We start from the raw sequence: 17,091 nt of genomic DNA on the forward strand, positions 1-17,091 counted from the left end.
CGCTGCCGCCCCCGCCAGAGGCAGAAGCGGCCCCCGCCGTCTCGGCAGAGACGGCTTCAGCTCCCCCACCTGACCCTTCCCCAATGGCTCACCGACTAAGAGGTCGCAGGGAGCAGCCCGCTCCAGATTCAACCGCTTTGCCCCTCCGAACTGGACCGAATGGCCAACCTCAATATTGGCCATTCTCAGCATCGGACCTCTATAACTGGAAAAATAATAATCCTTCCTTCTCTGCAGACCCTGTGAGGCTGACATCTCTCATAGAGTCGGTACTCACAACTCACCAACCTACCTGGGATGATTGTGAGCAGATTTTGCAGGTTCTTTTAACCTCGGAAGAGAAACAGCGTGTTCTACTAGAGGCACGAAAGAATGTCCCAGGAGCCAACGGGCAGCCCACCCAGCTGCCCAATGAAATCGATGCGGCTTGCCCTCTTGAAAGACCTGAATGGGATTTTACTACTGAAGCAGGTAGGACCCATCTGCGTCTCTATCGCCAGTTGCTGGTCGCGGGTCTCCGGGGGGCAGGACGCCGACCTACCAATTTGGCCCAGGTAAAGCAGGTAATACAGGGGGCGGAGGAATCGCCCGCCACTTTTCTAGAGAGACTAAAAGGAGCATATAGAATGTATACTCCCTATGATCCAGAAGATCCAGGGCAGGCCACCAGCGTTTCTATGTCCTTTATTTGGCAGTCAGCCCCGGACATAAGAAACAAGCTCCAAAGGCTAGAAAATTTACAAGGATATACGCTCCAAGACTTGTTAAAGGAAGCAGAACGTATTTTTAATAAGAGAGAGACACAGACAGAAAGAGAAGAACGTTGGAGAAAGGAAGCCCAGGAGAGAGAGGAAAGACTGAGAAAAGAAGCAGAGGAGAAAGAGGCTGCAAGAGACCGTAAGCGGAATAGAGAGATGAGCAGGCTATTGGCCACAGTAGTGACAGGTCAGAGACAGAATAGGCAGAGGGATGGCAGAAGGGGGCCCCACCTGGACAGGGATCAATGCGCTTACTGCAAAGAAAAAGGACATTGGGCAAAAGAATGCCCTAAGAACCCCCGGGCCAAGCCTCCACGGCCAAGAACCTCTGACCTTCTAAACCTAGAAGATTAGAGAAGTCAGGGCCAGGAGCCCCCCCCTGAGCCCAGGATAACACTGCAAGTCGGGGGGCATCCGGTCACCTTCCTAGTAGATACAGGGGCACAACATTCCGTTCTGAATCGGTCACCCGGACCCCTGAGTCACCGGACTGCATGGGTACAGGGAGCTACAGGCGGAAAGCAGTACCATTGGACTACAAATCGGCAGCTCCAGCTCGCGACTGGTAAGGTTATGCATTCTTTCCTCCATGTGCCAGATTGCCCCTACCCCTTACTAGGACGGGACCTATTGACCAAATTAAGAGCTCAAATACACTTTGAGAGGTCAGAAGTCAAAGTCACAGGGCCAGAGGGAATTCCCCTTACCATCTTGACAATGTCCATAGAAGATGAATACAGACTCCATGAAAAGAGGACTAATTCGAACAATCAGGAAACCCTTGATCACTGGCTTGCGGAATTTCCCCAAGCCTGGGCTGAAACAGGAGGAATGGGCCTTGCCATCAACCAGGCCCCAATTATAGTAACCTTAAAAGCTGCCATCCTTCCTGCATCCGTCAGACAGTATCCAATGCCTAAAGAAGCCCGAGAAGGAATTCGGCCACATATTAAAAGGTTACTTGAACAAGGGATTCTGGTGCCCTGTAAATCTCCTTGGAATACACCTTTGTTGCCCGTCAGGAAGCCAGGAACCAATGACTATAGGCCAGTACAGGATCTGAGGGAGGTCAATAAAAGGATAGAGGACATACACCCTACTGTCCCCAACCCTTATAATTTGCTGAGCGGATTGCCACCCAACTATACCTGGTATACAGTCTTAGATCTTAAAGATGCCTTCTTCTGCCTCCGCCTGCATCCCACCAGCCAACCTATATTTGCCTTTGAATGGCAGGATGCCGACCTTGGAATCTCTGGGCAGCTAACTTGGACTAGGTTACCTCAAGGGTTTAAGAACAGCCCCACCCTTTTTGATGAAGCTTTACATCAGGATCTGGCAGGATTCCGGGTCCGGTACCCCGCGCTAATCCTCTTACAGTATGTAGATGACATCCTCCTGGCAGCCAAAACCAAGGAAGAATGCAAGGAAGGCACTCGAGCCCTCCTCCAGACTCTTGGGAGCCTAGGATACCGGGCATCCGCCAAGAAGGCCCAGATATGTCAGAAACAGGTGACCTATTTAGGATACAAGATAAAGGATGGACGGCGATGGCTAACGGAAGCCCGTATGCGAGCCATCTTAGACATTCCCACCCCACAAAATCCCCGCCAACTGAGAGAGTTCTTGGGAACGGCAGGCTTCTGCCGCCTATGGATCCCCGGGTTTGCCGAAATGGCGGCTCCCCTCTACCCCCTCACTCGGCCAGGGGTTGCTTTTAAATGGGAAGAGCCCCAAAAGAAAGCCTTCACCAACATCAAAAAGGCTCTCCTTGAATCACCAGCCCTGGGTCTACCGGACTTAGCTAAGCCATTTGAACTCTTTATAGATGAGAAAGGAGGCTATGCCAAGGGAGTCCTCACCCAAAAACTGGGGCCTTGGAGAAGGCCCACTGCATACCTCTCCAAGAAATTGGATCCTGTAGCATCGGGATGGCCACCCTGTCTCCGAATGATTGCCGCCATAGCCCTGCTAGTAAAAGATTCTTACAAGCTAACCTTGGGGCAGCCTTTGACCATACATGCCCCTCATGCGGTTGAGGCAGTCATCAGACAGCCTCCAGACAGATGGCTCACTAATGCCCGAATGACTCATTACCAGACTATGCTGTTGGACAAAGACCGGGTCCACTTTGGGCCTCTGGTGACTCTGAATCCAGCCACCTTGCTCCCTCTCCCAGGGGAGCCAGAGGCTCATAATTGCTTACAGGTACTGGCTGAGGCCCATGGGGCGAGACCCGACCTGACTGACCAGCCTCTACCCAGCCCGGACCACATCTGGTTCACGGATGGAAGCAGCTTTTTGCATCAAGGAAAACGAAGGGCGGGCGCAGCAGTCACCACAGAGAATCAGGTTGTCTGGGCTCAGGCACTCCCTCCCGGAACCTCTGCGCAGAGGGCAGAACTCATTGCACTCACGCAGGCTCTAAAATTGGCAGAAGGTAAGAGGCTCACCGTGTACACAGACAGTCGTTATGCCTTTGCCACTGCCCATATACATGGAGAAATTTACAGACGGAGGGGGCTGCTTACCTCCGAAGGGAAAGACATTAAGAATAAGGAGGAAATCCTCGCTCTCCTAAGAGCTCTTCATCTGCCCTCCGCCTTAAGTATCATACATTGCCCCGGACATCAAAAAGGGGATTCTCTTGAAGCCAGGGGCAATCGGAGGGCAGACTTGGCTGCCCGAGAGGCGGCCCTGACCACAGACACCACTAGCCTCCTGGCTCTGGAGCCCACCAACGACCGTCCCACCCCCTCATGGGACTATGAACAAAGAGACATCCAAACCCTAGAGAAATTGGGAGCCACAAAGGAACCAAACGGGGATTGGACTTATGAAGGAAAGACTGTCATCCCCTACCGGGTAACCAAGTACCTAGTGACATTTTTACATAAGATGACACATCTGAGCTCCAAGAAGATGCGGGAGCTCCTCGAACGAGAAGAGGAATTCAATTTCCTTTTGGGGAAGAATGACATTCTAAAACAGGTAACTGAACAATGTGATGCGTGCGCCCGAGTCAACGCATCCAGACTGAAGCTTCCTCCTGGGAACCGGGTCAGAGGCTACCGGCCCGGAACACATTGGGAGATAGATTTCACTGAGATTAAACCAGGTAAATATGGATACAAGTATCTATTAGTTTTTGTAGACACCTTTTCAGGATGGGTTGAAGCCTTTCCTACTAAACATGAAACAGCCAAGATCGTTACTAAGAAATTGCTTGAAGAAATCTTTCCACGTTATGGGATGCCTCAGGTACTGGGAACAGATAATGGGCCCGCCTTCACCTCCCAGATAAGTCAGTCAGTGGCCACCTTGTTGGGGATTGATTGGAAATTACATTGTGCTTATAGACCCCAAAGTTCAGGACAGGTAGAAAGGATGAATAGAACAATCAAGGAGACTTTAACAAAATTGTCGCTTGCAACTGGCACTAGAGACTGGGTCCTCCTACTCCCCCTAGCCCTCTATCGTGCTCGCAACACCCCTGGGCCACATGGGCTCACACCTTTTGAAATCCTGCATGGAGTACCTACTCCTATCATTAACTTTCTTGATCAAGATGTCTCAGATTTTGCTAACTCCCCTTCTCTCCAAGCTCATTTACAGGCACTACAATTAGTACAACGGGAGATTTGGAAACCCCTTGCTCAAGCTTATAAAGACCAGAGGGACCATCCCACCATCCCCCATTCCTACCAGATCGGGGACACCGTTTGGGTCCGGCGTCACCAGGCCAAGAACCTTGAACCCCACTGGAAGGGACCCTACATCGTTTTGCTTACCACTCCCACCGCACTCAAAGTAGACGGCATTGCCGCTTGGATACATGCTTCACATGTAAAGCCAGCCCGACCCACCGATTCAGCCACTACATCAGAATGGACCGCACACCGCACTCAAAATCCTTTAAAGATAAGACTCTCTCGTACACCCTCCTGTTGATTGGTTGTCTGTTTACCCCCCATGTAGCAACTAACCCCCACAGGGTTTATAATATCACCTGGAAAATAGCCAATCTAGGGACCGGGGAAATAGCCAACCTCAGCACTTATATAGGGACTCTACATGATGGGTTCCCTCCTCTCTATGTCGACCTATGTGACTTAGTAGGGTCTGATTGGGATCCCTCTGACCAGGAACCATTCCCAGGGTACGGATGCCACCACCCTGGGGGAAGGATAGGGACAAGAAGCAAGGATTTTTATGTTTGTCCTGGCCATAGACCAACTCATGACTGCGGGGGGCCACAGGAAGGGTACTGTGCAAGCTGGGGATGTGAAACCACAGGGGAGGCTTACTGGAAACCCTCTTCCTCTTGGGATTTCATCACTCTCAAACGGAGGGAGATCCCAGGGTACGCAGGGAAAGGACCATGGAGATGTGGGCAAAGAGCCTGCGGACCCTGTTATGATAGTGCCGGAGGGGGAGGTTTTCAAGGCGCCACCCCCGGAGGAAAATGCAACCCTCTCATCCTAAGGTTCACAGATGCTGGAAAAAGGACTACTTGGGATAGTCCTAAAGTCTGGGGACTCCGGCTGCACCGAGCAGGGAAAGATCCGGTGACCTTATTCTCCCTGTACAGACAAATTACTCCCCTAAGCCAACAATCAGTCGGGCCAAACACAGTAATAGCGGACCAGAGGGCCCCAACCCAATTCCAAGTCCCTGAACCCCCTACCGTTCCTAAAGCTATCACTCCTACCCCAGATGCTGTCATCTTCTCCCCCACCCCAGATGCCCTAAACATCGAGTTAACCAGAGACCCTCCAGGTACCGGAGATAGATTATTACAATTAATCCAAGGAGTTTACCAAGCCTTAAATTTTTCAGACCCCAACAAGACTCAGGAATGCTGGTTATGCCTAGTTTCCCGGCCCCCATATTATGAAGGCGTGGCAATACTGGGCAACTACTCCAACCAGACCTCAGCACCTACCAGTTGTGGAGCTGCTATGCAGCACAAGCTCACAATATCTGAGGTCTCAGGAAAGGGGCTATGCATAGGCAGGATCCCTCCCTCACATCAAGAATTATGTAACCAAGTAGAGCCATTATCTCAGGACAGCCGATACCTTGTTGCCCCTTATGGAACTTATTGGGCTTGCAGTACTGGGTTGACTCCCTGTGTCTCTACCACTGTTCTCAACACCACCATTGATTTTTGTATATTGATAGAACTTTGGCCCAAAGTCACATACCACCAACCTGAATATGTTTACAGCGTACTAGGGAAATCAACCCGATATAAGAGGGAGCCAATATCCCTTACCGTGGCCCTATTATTAGGAGGAATAACAGTGGGGGGCATAGCAGCCGGCATAGGGACCGGAACCGTTGCCCTACAGGGAATTAATCATTTTAAGCTTCTACAACAAGCCATGCACACGGACATCCAGGTACTGGAAGAGTCAGTCAGTGCACTCGAAAAATCCTTAACATCACTCTCTGAGGTGGTCCTGCAGAACAGACGAGGATTAGATTTATTATTTTTACAGGAAGGGGGGCTATGTGCTGCCCTCAAGGAAGAATGCTGCTTTTATGCAGATCATACAGGAATAGTAAGGGATAGCATGGCCAAACTTAGGGAAAGGCTAAAACAGAGGCAACAGCTATTTGAGTCTCAACAAGGATGGTTCGAAGGATGGTTCACTAAGTCCCCCTGGATCACTACTCTGGTATCTACTCTCATGGGACCTCTGATTATTCTATTATTAATCCTTATACTTGGTCCCTGCATTCTGAACAAGATAACTCAATTCATTAGAGAACGATTATCTGCCATACAAACCTTAGTTTTAACTCAACAATACCACCAGCTAAAGCAGATAGATCCAGAATATCCAGAGACCTCTGAATGAAAGATTCCATTCAGTAACAAGAGAAATGGGGGATGAAAGACCCCCACCCCTGGGCTGTAGCCTTTCTACTCTGGTCGGCAGCTGGCGGGGCGCGCGAATACATCTTTCCCTCCTTAGCACTTCCCTCCTTAGCACCTTTTGATCTCTGCAGCTGCTGGCCCTCACTCCCCGCCCCACGCAAGGCCAACCCCCGCCGGATCGCTCGGTCCCAAGGCCAGCCATCTGGACCGGCAGGAGATAAGGCCATTTCGCCTGGCTATTAAACCTTGAGAAAATGCTGATTTGATGCTTTTCGCTTCTGTACTATGCCTGTTTTCCCTTATAAAAGGACCCTCCTTCCGGGGCTCGGGGCTTGGCAAAACAGAAGCTAAGCCCCGGATATCCGTGTTATTAATAAATCCTCTTGTTCTTACATCCAAAGTTCGTGGTTTCGCTGATTCCTGGGTGTGGGTCTTCTTCCACGAAAGAACCTCTGCGGGGGTCTTTCACTTTAACCTAGTTTTCACTTTCATATAGTTCACTGAAATCCAACTCTTGTTGTTAGGGTTAAAGTAGAAAAAAAAAAAAAAAAGAACAGTCAGGAAAACCTATTAACTTGCATGGACTCCAAGATGGAGCTACTCAGGAGTGAGCTTGAAATGGATGCTGGCCACCCATGGCTCTGTCTTCAGTTTCAGAGTGAACAGCTATCTAAACTGAATGCATTCCAGATGACAGTTTCTTGCACAGTAGTCTTGCTATCATCCAGGTACTTGCTCTGGGAACAAAAGACTTTAAATGACTTGTTCTAATGCAGGTGGGAATGGAGACTGCTTCATTGTGTTTCCTGAGATGCTGTATGTAGGCTGTACCTTCTGAGTAATGTTATGAGGACAACAGCAATAGCATTCATTCACCCTGTTGTAGGGGACCAAAATAGTTCCATTATGAAATATTTTGAGATCCAGCATCAGAAAGCTCCGGCCTACTATTGTATTGCTAATTCCAGCAAGTCTACTATTGTTTACCATAGACTCAGTATAGGAGGCAGGAGTTTGCATCTCTATGGGCCTAAGCATCCGAATAGGCCTGCACCTGGGCAGAGGGGTGAGGTGTGTGAGTAACAATCGAGGACAGGGGTGAGGGGCAAGTGACCAGGGAGGAGAGGAGAAGGACAGAAATGTTTCCCTCGTGGTCATGGAAGGATGGTTAAGAAACAGTCGAAAAGATAGTAAATAAAGAAAAGACTCTAGTTTTACACCATGGAATTGAGAGCTCTCTAAAGATGACAAGATGCCTGTGTTTGGTCTTTATTGCTGCTGGATTGCTAGGAGTTTCCAGGTCTACACACCCCACTCAGGGAGACCCTTATGGCTGTCGTGGCTTGGAGCTGAGACATACCAGGTCACCACAAAACCCTGGATGCTGAATGATGACTTGTCCATATCTGTCTAGCCCTCCCTGTTTCCTCATCCATTCTGCTGCTTCAGGGACATTTTGGGGACATAATTTTTTTTTGGGGGGGGTGGATTGTACCTTATCTCACACATCATTTTTGGCTTTTTCTTCTGAGATACATAACTTTTTAATTTTTTTTAAAATTTAAATTAGAAACAATCTTGTTTTACATGTCAATCCCAGCTCCCTCCCCCCTCTCCTTTCCCCCTCCCCCCCTCTGACCCCCTATCCCATCCCCTTTCTGCTCCCCAGGGAGAGTGAGGCTTCCATAGGGGGGATCTTCAAAGTTTGTCACACCATTTGGAACAGGGCCTAGTCCCTCTCCCATGTGTCTAGGCTGAGAGAGTATCCCTCTATGTGGGATGGGCTCCCAAAGTCCATTTGTACACTAGGGATAAATACTGATCCACTACCAGAGGCCCAATAGACTGCCCAGGCCTCCTAACTGACACCAATGTTCAGAGGGTCTGGATCAGTCCTATGCTATTATCCCAGCTATCAGTCTGGGGTCCATGAGCTCCCCATGGTTCAGGTCAGCTGTTTCTGTGGGTTTCTCTAGCCTGGTGTTGAGCCCTTTGCTTATCACTCCTCCCTGTATGCAACTGGATTCCAGGAGTTCAGCTCAGTGTTTAGCTGTGGGTATCTGCTTTTGCTTCCATCATCTGGATGAAGCTCTATGATGGCATATAAGGTAGTCACATTCTCATTATAGGGGAAGGGCATTTAAGGTAGCCTCTCCACTATTACTTAGATTCTTAGTGGTGGTTATCCTTGTAGATCTCTCTTTTTAAATGAATAAGAAATGGGTCTCCATCTCTGGTGATAACCATAGACTTCTTTTTTTTCTCAGTTTAGAGAACCTTCTTCATTGGTCTAGAGAAAGTTCCACCTCTTCCTTCAAGTTTCTCTTATGTTTTCTAAGGAGTTGATGATCCGTACTTTCTCTGACATAAGGAAACAAAATCTACTTTCTCTTTCAGCTGCATGAGGCAAAGGTCCAAGGGCTGTTCTGAACCAGTGTTTTGCTGCTTACTCGACATCATATAAGAAGGATAAACTCACCTAGTTTAATCCAAGGAAGTGATGTCTTTCAGTGGCATCAGTTTTTTACAGCTGACTCAAAAGTAGAACTCAACAGATATTGCTGGTGTAGACCTACAGGAGCACATGAAATTGGCATGCACTGAGGTAGGGACCACTGTAGGCTTCTGGAGACACTGCTAACTAGGCGGTAGATGTTCTTTGTGGCTCTGTGGAATGTTTCTAGAACTTTGGTCATTTCATCTCCATTTCCTCCAACTTCTCCTTTTCACTTTTGGAAACATTCCTTTACTATGTAGCCCAGGCTGGCCTTGAAATCTATACTCTCATATTTTTTAATGAAAGAAATTAGTACTTAGAAAAAAATCCTATAACCCACTGACTCCAGTTTGGCTCTTCATGTATTTCTGGGGCATCTAGATCTACTAGGGTGTAGTTGACATCCCAGGGGCTACACCCTTTAAGAAAGTTGTCTTTTCCTTCACAGACGGGTCTCAATACAGCCTTGATTGGTTGGGAACTCAATACATAGACCAAGCTGATCTTGGATTCACAGAGATCCTACTGCCTCTGCATCCTGAGTTCTGAAATTAAAGGCATGTGCAACATGCTTGGCCCAGATTTTACATTCTTGTTTCGGCTTCCTAAGCCCTGAGGTTTTAGGTATGTTCTGTTATGCCTGGATTTGGCAATGGAAGAGATATCAAGTATTGCATTTTCGCTGGTTTGTTAAATTTCTAAGTGCCATTGCTGCCACTTGGTGGCATTAATAACCTCTCCATCCTTTCTTTTCTCTCTGTAAGAACAGGAGCTTTGTGTTCTCCTGCTATGAGAGTGTTGAGGTTATTAGGCCAACTCTTTTCTACAGCCCCATTTGTTACTATTCTTCTGCTATCCCTCGGGTTATCTACAAAAGAATTTCAATCATTCAACCTTTCTATTATACTTGAACATAGCTCTTGAGAACATTTCTTTTTTCCTCCAGTGAGTAGTATTTTTTCACTGTCATTTTCATTGGCACCACATCAGTATCAAAAGAATGATTTCCAAGAAGTTGTGCATAAGTTGAGGTTTCCCATTGATTTTTGTAGTTCTTTTCCCATAAACTGGGGTTGTGGAACAAACAAACAAATGGACAAATAGAATGGGTGTAATACATTGACTCAAAAAGCAAAGGGGCTTAGAACAACCCCTATATTCTAACAGATTGATTTGAGGATGACACTGAAGGAGGACCGTGTTCTTTAGTAAAGAGTGATGAAGTAACCAGCCATTACTCACACAGCAGTGCCTTTGTCCTTTATTGCTGTCTGTGGGCAATGATAAGGACTGACACAGCCTTCCCCACTAGGCTGTAGTGTTTGTTGTTATTGATATGCCTAGAATAGCCTTATTATGGGTTGGCTATTCATCTTTCACAGAGCTCTGAAATACACCTAGGGTGTGCCCTATGATTAATTTTTTTTTTGTGTGTGTGAGATTTCTACATTAAAACAAGCCAAAATGAAAATAAAAGAATTACTCAATGTGTGAGATTGTCTCAAGGAGCTGTGATACATAATTTTTTCCTTAAATGGAGAGATTGAGTGTCAAGACATAGAGATGGAGTAACAGAATGTAATCATTTTGATTTGTATACACATTATTGTTTCATCTGTTTTGAGATAAGAGCTTTCTATTACTATTTCATAGAACATCAGTGGTGAAATGCCAGCAAGCTATTAAATCTTATGCTCTGGCTTTGTCAGCTCAGGTGGGTAGATGGATTCATTGATAGTAGGTTGACTCTTTTCCCCATCATTTCTATGTCTCTTTGCACGAAACATTTTAGTTTCAGTTTTTTCTCTCCTTTTATGCTATGATTTCTCTTCTCCTGCTCATTTCTCATGGAAATGACATTGCTTGTTTCTCTGCAGCAGCCATGGATGTCATTATGCTTACTAGTGCTTTGGACTCTGTATAGTTTTCCATGTGTTATCACCAAGAGGCAGTGACTACCTAAAGTAGGCTCTTAGAAGTATTCATGTACTTATTGTATCTACATACTTATGACTTTATGAATAGTGGAAGTCATATTCCCCCATTCCCCCTTTTTATTCATTATGTTCCTGATGGCATTTTGTGTATATATAATGTGATATCTTAATGTATATATGCATGGTGAAATACTATTATAGTTAAGCAAATTGGTATGTTACTTATTGCATATACATTACTTTCATAACTGCTGCTTCCTTTCAAAATAAAAAGCTACGCCTTTATTTAAATAAGTCAATATATTTAATATATGTGTAAGTATACACACACACACACACACACACACACACACACACACTCATTTTTTTGGTACACCATCTCATACTATTGTGACAGAAGTATAAGGGTTTGGTTTTTAAATTCTTGGTAGGGAAACTGGATACAAGTTTTGTAAGTTTAGTCTAGTCATGAATTTTTAAACATAATATGAATTATATATACCTAATTCTCAAGTCCATGTGTATTTGGCCTGTGTAACTTACAGGATTCTGAGTGTAAATGCATTACTAATAACAACTCTGGTATGTTATTACCTGAAAAGATGGTGAAAGTCTCTATATGGAGAATCAGGGAGCCACATAAGTAGAAGCTGTTTCTCTAAACAAATGCAGGTTTCCTTATAATAACAAGTTCAAACTATCCATTCTGATTTGGTAGTGAAAAGACAATGTTATTTCTTCAGAGAGCCCATCACTGGCATAAAGCACACATTTGAAGTCCATCCACAGACACGGAGGGCATTGTGGAGCCCTCATCTGCAAAGAGCACAGAAGAATGTCAACTATTTGGTGTAATAGTCTCATATTTTTTCATGTAATATTATTGAATTTCTCCTATCTACTCGTTTGTATTCTATCCTGCCCTGCTAAAATTCTTCTTTTTTTTCCAGACTGTCCAAAATTGCTTTCTTGTTGCTATGATAAGATGTCATTACCTAATGTACAGAATTTGACCCTCATCCACCAAAACGGAAGAGAAAAACTGGACACTTACGATCTTTAAGCCCATAGTTTTTGGTTATTATATCCACTCAACAAAAGGTTACTCTGCCAATTTGCTGTGAAGCATTTACCCAAGAGAGGACCAATGAGCTACTGGTTCATAGACCAACATGAGACCAGAGGTCACACTGAAGTGTACCCCTCCAATGTGGTGATATCTTGCTTGTACACATAAAGCTTGTCTGAAGGTCAGAGAATGGAGCTTGCCACTAGCTAACCATAGAGGTCTGGAGGTCAGTACAGACAGACAGGAAGTGAGGTAGCTGGGCAGAAAGAGGATATAAGCAGGGAGAAACAGGAAATCGCTCTCTTATCTGCTGAGACACTAAGGAGGTAAGGTGTAGTGGTAGCGTGCTCCTTCTTCTCTCTGATCTCTCAGCATTTTCCTCTATATCTGACTCCGGGTTTTTATTATCTAGACCAAGTAAGAACTTCATTTACTTACACTCTAACATGTGGTTTCTCCTGTCTTCAGTTCTTATCACTGATAAATGTTGGCTGTTTTGTTTCTCTGCTGTAAATCTCCACTCTTAGGATGCTGTATTGTCCAGCCTTTATTACTATTTATTTATTCACTTATTTATTTTGAGGTAGTCTCTAGCCCAAGCTTATGTTGAAATCACTATGTAGCCAAGGATGACCTTGTTCTTCTTAATCCTCCTGCCTCTACCTCCAAAGTGCTGAGATTACATGTGTGTATCACCGTGTCTATTTTCTTAGTCCTGGAGTTTGAACCCAGGACTTTGTGGAAGCCCTGTGGCAACAATGAACTACATCCTAGCCAAGATTTTATTTACTTTTTTTAGCTTTCAGGAGGAAAAATTATTTTATATTCTGTGTATTGGTGTTTTGTCTGTACTGTGTATGTGCCTGGTGCCCATAGAGACCAGAAAAGAGTATTATATCCCTTGGAACTGGAGTTATAGACAGATGTGAGCTCTTCTGCTAATTTGGCTTACAGGTTACAGGGAAGCTAGGGCAGGAACTCAAGGCAAGAGCATAAGCAGAGACCTTGAAGGAAAGCTGCTTACTGCCTCACTCCCTCTGTCACGTTTAACAACCTTTTATATATAGTCCAGGATTAAGCACCTAGGGTTGGTACCATCTGCAGTGAGCTGGGCCCTCCTACATCAGCTAAAAATTAAAAGATGCCCCGCAGACATGCTCACAGGCCAATTTGATGAAAGCAATTCTTCAATCAAGGGTCTCTCTTCCTGTCAAGGTGACAACCAAGATTAGCCATTACCTTGTCTATACCAAAAGCCAGGGCCTTTGTCCTTTATGTATATTTGGCATCAAGACAGGAACACAAAGGCGAAATTCCCTTATCTCCTTCTTTGGCCTTCCTGTTTCCTCCCAGAGCCCACCTCCCGTTGTGGTGGTGTGACACAAAGCCAGCTGACAAAGGCAGAAGTAGATTTTAGAGTTTCAACTACAAGATCACAGTGACTGTAGAATCACACAGTCAGAGCCACAAGGTGATAGCTTTATGATTAGCCCCATACTTGATTCATTTAAAGGCATTTCTGAATTTACAATTTTTGGCTGTGTGTTGTATCTTAGAGCATGAAGAAGTTTTCATAAATGGCTGGCAGCTTGATAGGAAGTACATGGAATAATGAGGAAAAAAATTGATTTTGAATAGACCTTTTACTATCTATGCCAAAATTCAGACTAATTTTGGGTGATGGTTTCAGAAGTTTCAATTGGAGGTTGACTGGGTCTACTGTTTCTGAGCCTGTGATGAATCTACATGATGACGGAAGGGTGTGGAGAACCAGAGCTACTCATCCTCTTATGACTGGCAACATTGAGAGAGAAAATGAGTGCTGGCAAGATCCACCCTTGTGGCGAAGCTGAGCATTTACTCTTGTGATTCATGTTCTTCTATTAGCCCCCATCTCTTAAGGTTCTGCCAGTATGCAGCAATGGCACTACCATTGTATTGTGGATTATGTGCTTATATCACGTGAAGATGTATCATTGTGATTGCTTTGCAGGAGAGAATAGGCTAGATTTCTGAGGAGGGAGAATTCTGGGAAGAAGAGAGGAGGAGAGACATAAGCCAGGGAGGTCCCAACACAAGTCATACATATAGTACAGAGAAGAGGTAACAGAGCAATGTGGCAGAATGTAGACTAATAGAAGTAGTTTAATTTGAGTTACAAGCACTAGTTGTCAAAAAGGCTAAGCTAAGGCCAAGCTTTCCTAATTAACAGTAAGTCTCCATGTTGTTATTGTGGGTTGGTGGCCCAAAGATAGTCCAACAAGAAAGCTGACAACACCATTCCCTTGGCAGGAGATCCTGGACTTCAGTATAACATAGAGAGAGCAAGTTGAACATTAGCATACATGCAAACATTGCTCTGTGTTCCTTACTCATTGTGATGTGATTGTTCAGCTCCCTTAAGTTCCTGCTGTTGCAAATTCCCCACCATGATGGTGTCTAGCCTGGAATTACAAGCTAAACCAAACCCTTCCTTCCTTAAGTTGATCTTGGCTCTTGTCAGGTTACTTTATTATATAAACACAAAGGAGATTAAGACAGGTTGCCATGGCAAATATCAAAGACAGGGTAGCTTAAGCAACAAAAATTAATTTTCTCACTTTTCTGGAAGCTGAAATCTCAAGACTGTGGAGCTACTGTGGTCTATTTTTTGTGAGAATATTTTCTTCTCTCTCTCTCTCTCTCTCTCTCTCTCTCTCTGTGTGTGTGTGTGTGTGTGTGTGTGTGTGTGTGTGTGTGTGAGAGAGAGAGAGAGAGAGAGAGAGAGAGAGAGAGAGAGAGAGAGAGAGAAAGACAGAGACTCTAGTATTTCTAACACTAATCCTATCAGGTTTGGCTTTCACCTGAATGAATGCATTTAATATGAATTTCAGTCTTAGATCCTCCTATCTCAAATAAAGCAACATTGAAAATCAATGCTTTAGTACATAAAAATTTAAGGACCCAAGCATGTGGAAAATTACACTGATAAAGTCTCCTTCTTTGACTGTGTCAGTATTGGGTAAATCTGGTCCTTTTATGTAAAGTTAAAGAGAAACACTTATGACAGATGCAAAAAATCCTCTGAGGTTAATTTCTCTACTGATAACCACTATATATTTTCTGCAATGTCTAGTTCACCTGCAAGTCAAACTGAAAGATGAACATGTCTTCAGTCATATAACATTCTCTTAGTACAAGTCATAGCTGTATATAAAATACTTCTATCATTTAAAAGTCATGTATGTATTAAACATTAACTTCCCTTCTAATCTTGATTTCTGTGAACACCATGGTGCTTGGATGGAGTCCAGAATACTAGGGTGTCTATGGGATTTAAAAAATATGTAACTTGATGGTTTAGATCATGGCACGGTGGCTGGTGTGATTTATGAAAGCAGATAAAGCACACAATAGAGATGTGGAATGTGCATATAGGCATCTTGACCTGTCTACCATACTCTGGTGAGGAAATGAGTAAAACACACAAATATATTCTCCACTTCATTTGAATGTTATTTTGATATTTTTTTTCTGTATCCTGAGACAGCAATTCAAATTGCTTTATGTGCTTTTGCTTTTGTGGCTTATAATCATGCCCAGAGGTTATTTAATACACTCCATAAATGAACTATAATTTAAATAAGTGCAATAAATGCCCAAGTTTATATTTCCAGTGGGGAAGATCAAATTGATCGCTGGAGAGTATATTATTGACTAGAATGAAAGAACCCCAAATTTATATTTTTAGTTGGATACTGTCCCATTACTTTTCAAAGGAAGGGAATTTACTGAAACCTCAGGACTATTGAAAGTCATTACTTTCCAATGGCATTATTTTTCAAATTTTTTGAAAGAATAGATAGGAACCAGGAATTTCACATTTCAAATTATATATATATATATATATATATATATATATATATATATAAACTAAAATGCCATTCAGTAAATTTGATGAAATCAGTAGCTCATACTATATGTCAGAAACTAGGCTGTGTACTGAGGATTATAGTAATAAGCACATATTCACAACAGAAAGAGTACAGATATGCCCATAAATCTTGAGCTGTGTAGAATGACAGAATGCCTATTGAAAATGAGAACTGATACCATGTGTGAATAATTAACCAAGGTTCAGAGGGAGTGGAAAGGCCCAGGAACTTTACAGAAAATATTACACCTGAGTAAAAGAGTACTAAATACTGTCACTCTCAGCAGCTATTTCCTTGTTAATGTCCTATAACTTTACAAAGGTTGCATAATGGTTAGCTTCAATTGTCAACTTGACAACAACCTATAATCACATGGGAAGAGTCTCAATGATATATATATATATATATATATATGTATATATATATATATATATATATTACACACACGTGCTCTCTCTCTGTGTCTCTCTGTGTCTCTCTGTCTCTCTCTCTCTGTCTCTGTCTCTCTGTCTCTCTGTCTCTCTCTCTCTCTCTCTCTCTCTCTCTGTGACTATTTTGATTTCATTGACTTATTTGGAAAGACCCAGCCTACCCTAGCCGCATCATTTCCTAGGCAGGAAATGTAAACTGTACTTGAGTAGAGAAATTGTGCTGAGTACTATCCATGTATTCATTTGTTCTCTCTGCTCTTGACTCCCTCACATTCCTGTTTCTCGACAGAAATGTTCCTGTGTAACATGCAGACTGTGTAACATGTAGACCGTGTAACCATGTAGACTGTGTAACATGGAATTCTGAGCTAAAATAAACTTTGCTCCTGCAGGTTGCTTTTGGCCGTGGTATTTTCTCACAGCAACTGAAATGGAAGGAGGACTGGTTGGAAAGATAAGACTCTAATACGATGCTCCAGTGGAAAACACCCAAGGCAGGAGGAGTAGCGCTAGTTTACCCGTTAGTAGCTACAGAATCTACTGTGAAGGGAGCTTTGTCTTTTGTAGTGATTACACGCTTCCAATTACTGTCCCTGAC

At 44.1% G+C, this 17,091-nt stretch overlaps 1 protein-coding gene across 1 annotated transcript; it reads left to right on the top strand.

The window, feature by feature from the left end:
- Positions 1-368: 368 nt before the first annotated feature.
- Positions 369-4,796, top strand: LOC113832852. The gene is made up of 2 exons (XM_027391572.2): positions 369-3,876; positions 4,363-4,796. Exons 1-2 carry the CDS (start codon positions 1,332-1,334, stop codon positions 4,707-4,709), a joined length of 2,892 nt encoding a protein of 963 aa, XP_027247373.1. The 5' UTR covers positions 369-1,331; the 3' UTR covers positions 4,710-4,796.
- The last annotated feature ends 12,295 nt before the right edge of the window (positions 4,797-17,091 follow it).

Source organism: Cricetulus griseus, assembly GCF_003668045.3.
Source record: "Cricetulus griseus strain 17A/GY chromosome 1 unlocalized genomic scaffold, alternate assembly CriGri-PICRH-1.0 chr1_0, whole genome shotgun sequence".
NCBI classification, from domain to species: domain Eukaryota; kingdom Metazoa; phylum Chordata; class Mammalia; order Rodentia; family Cricetidae; genus Cricetulus; species Cricetulus griseus.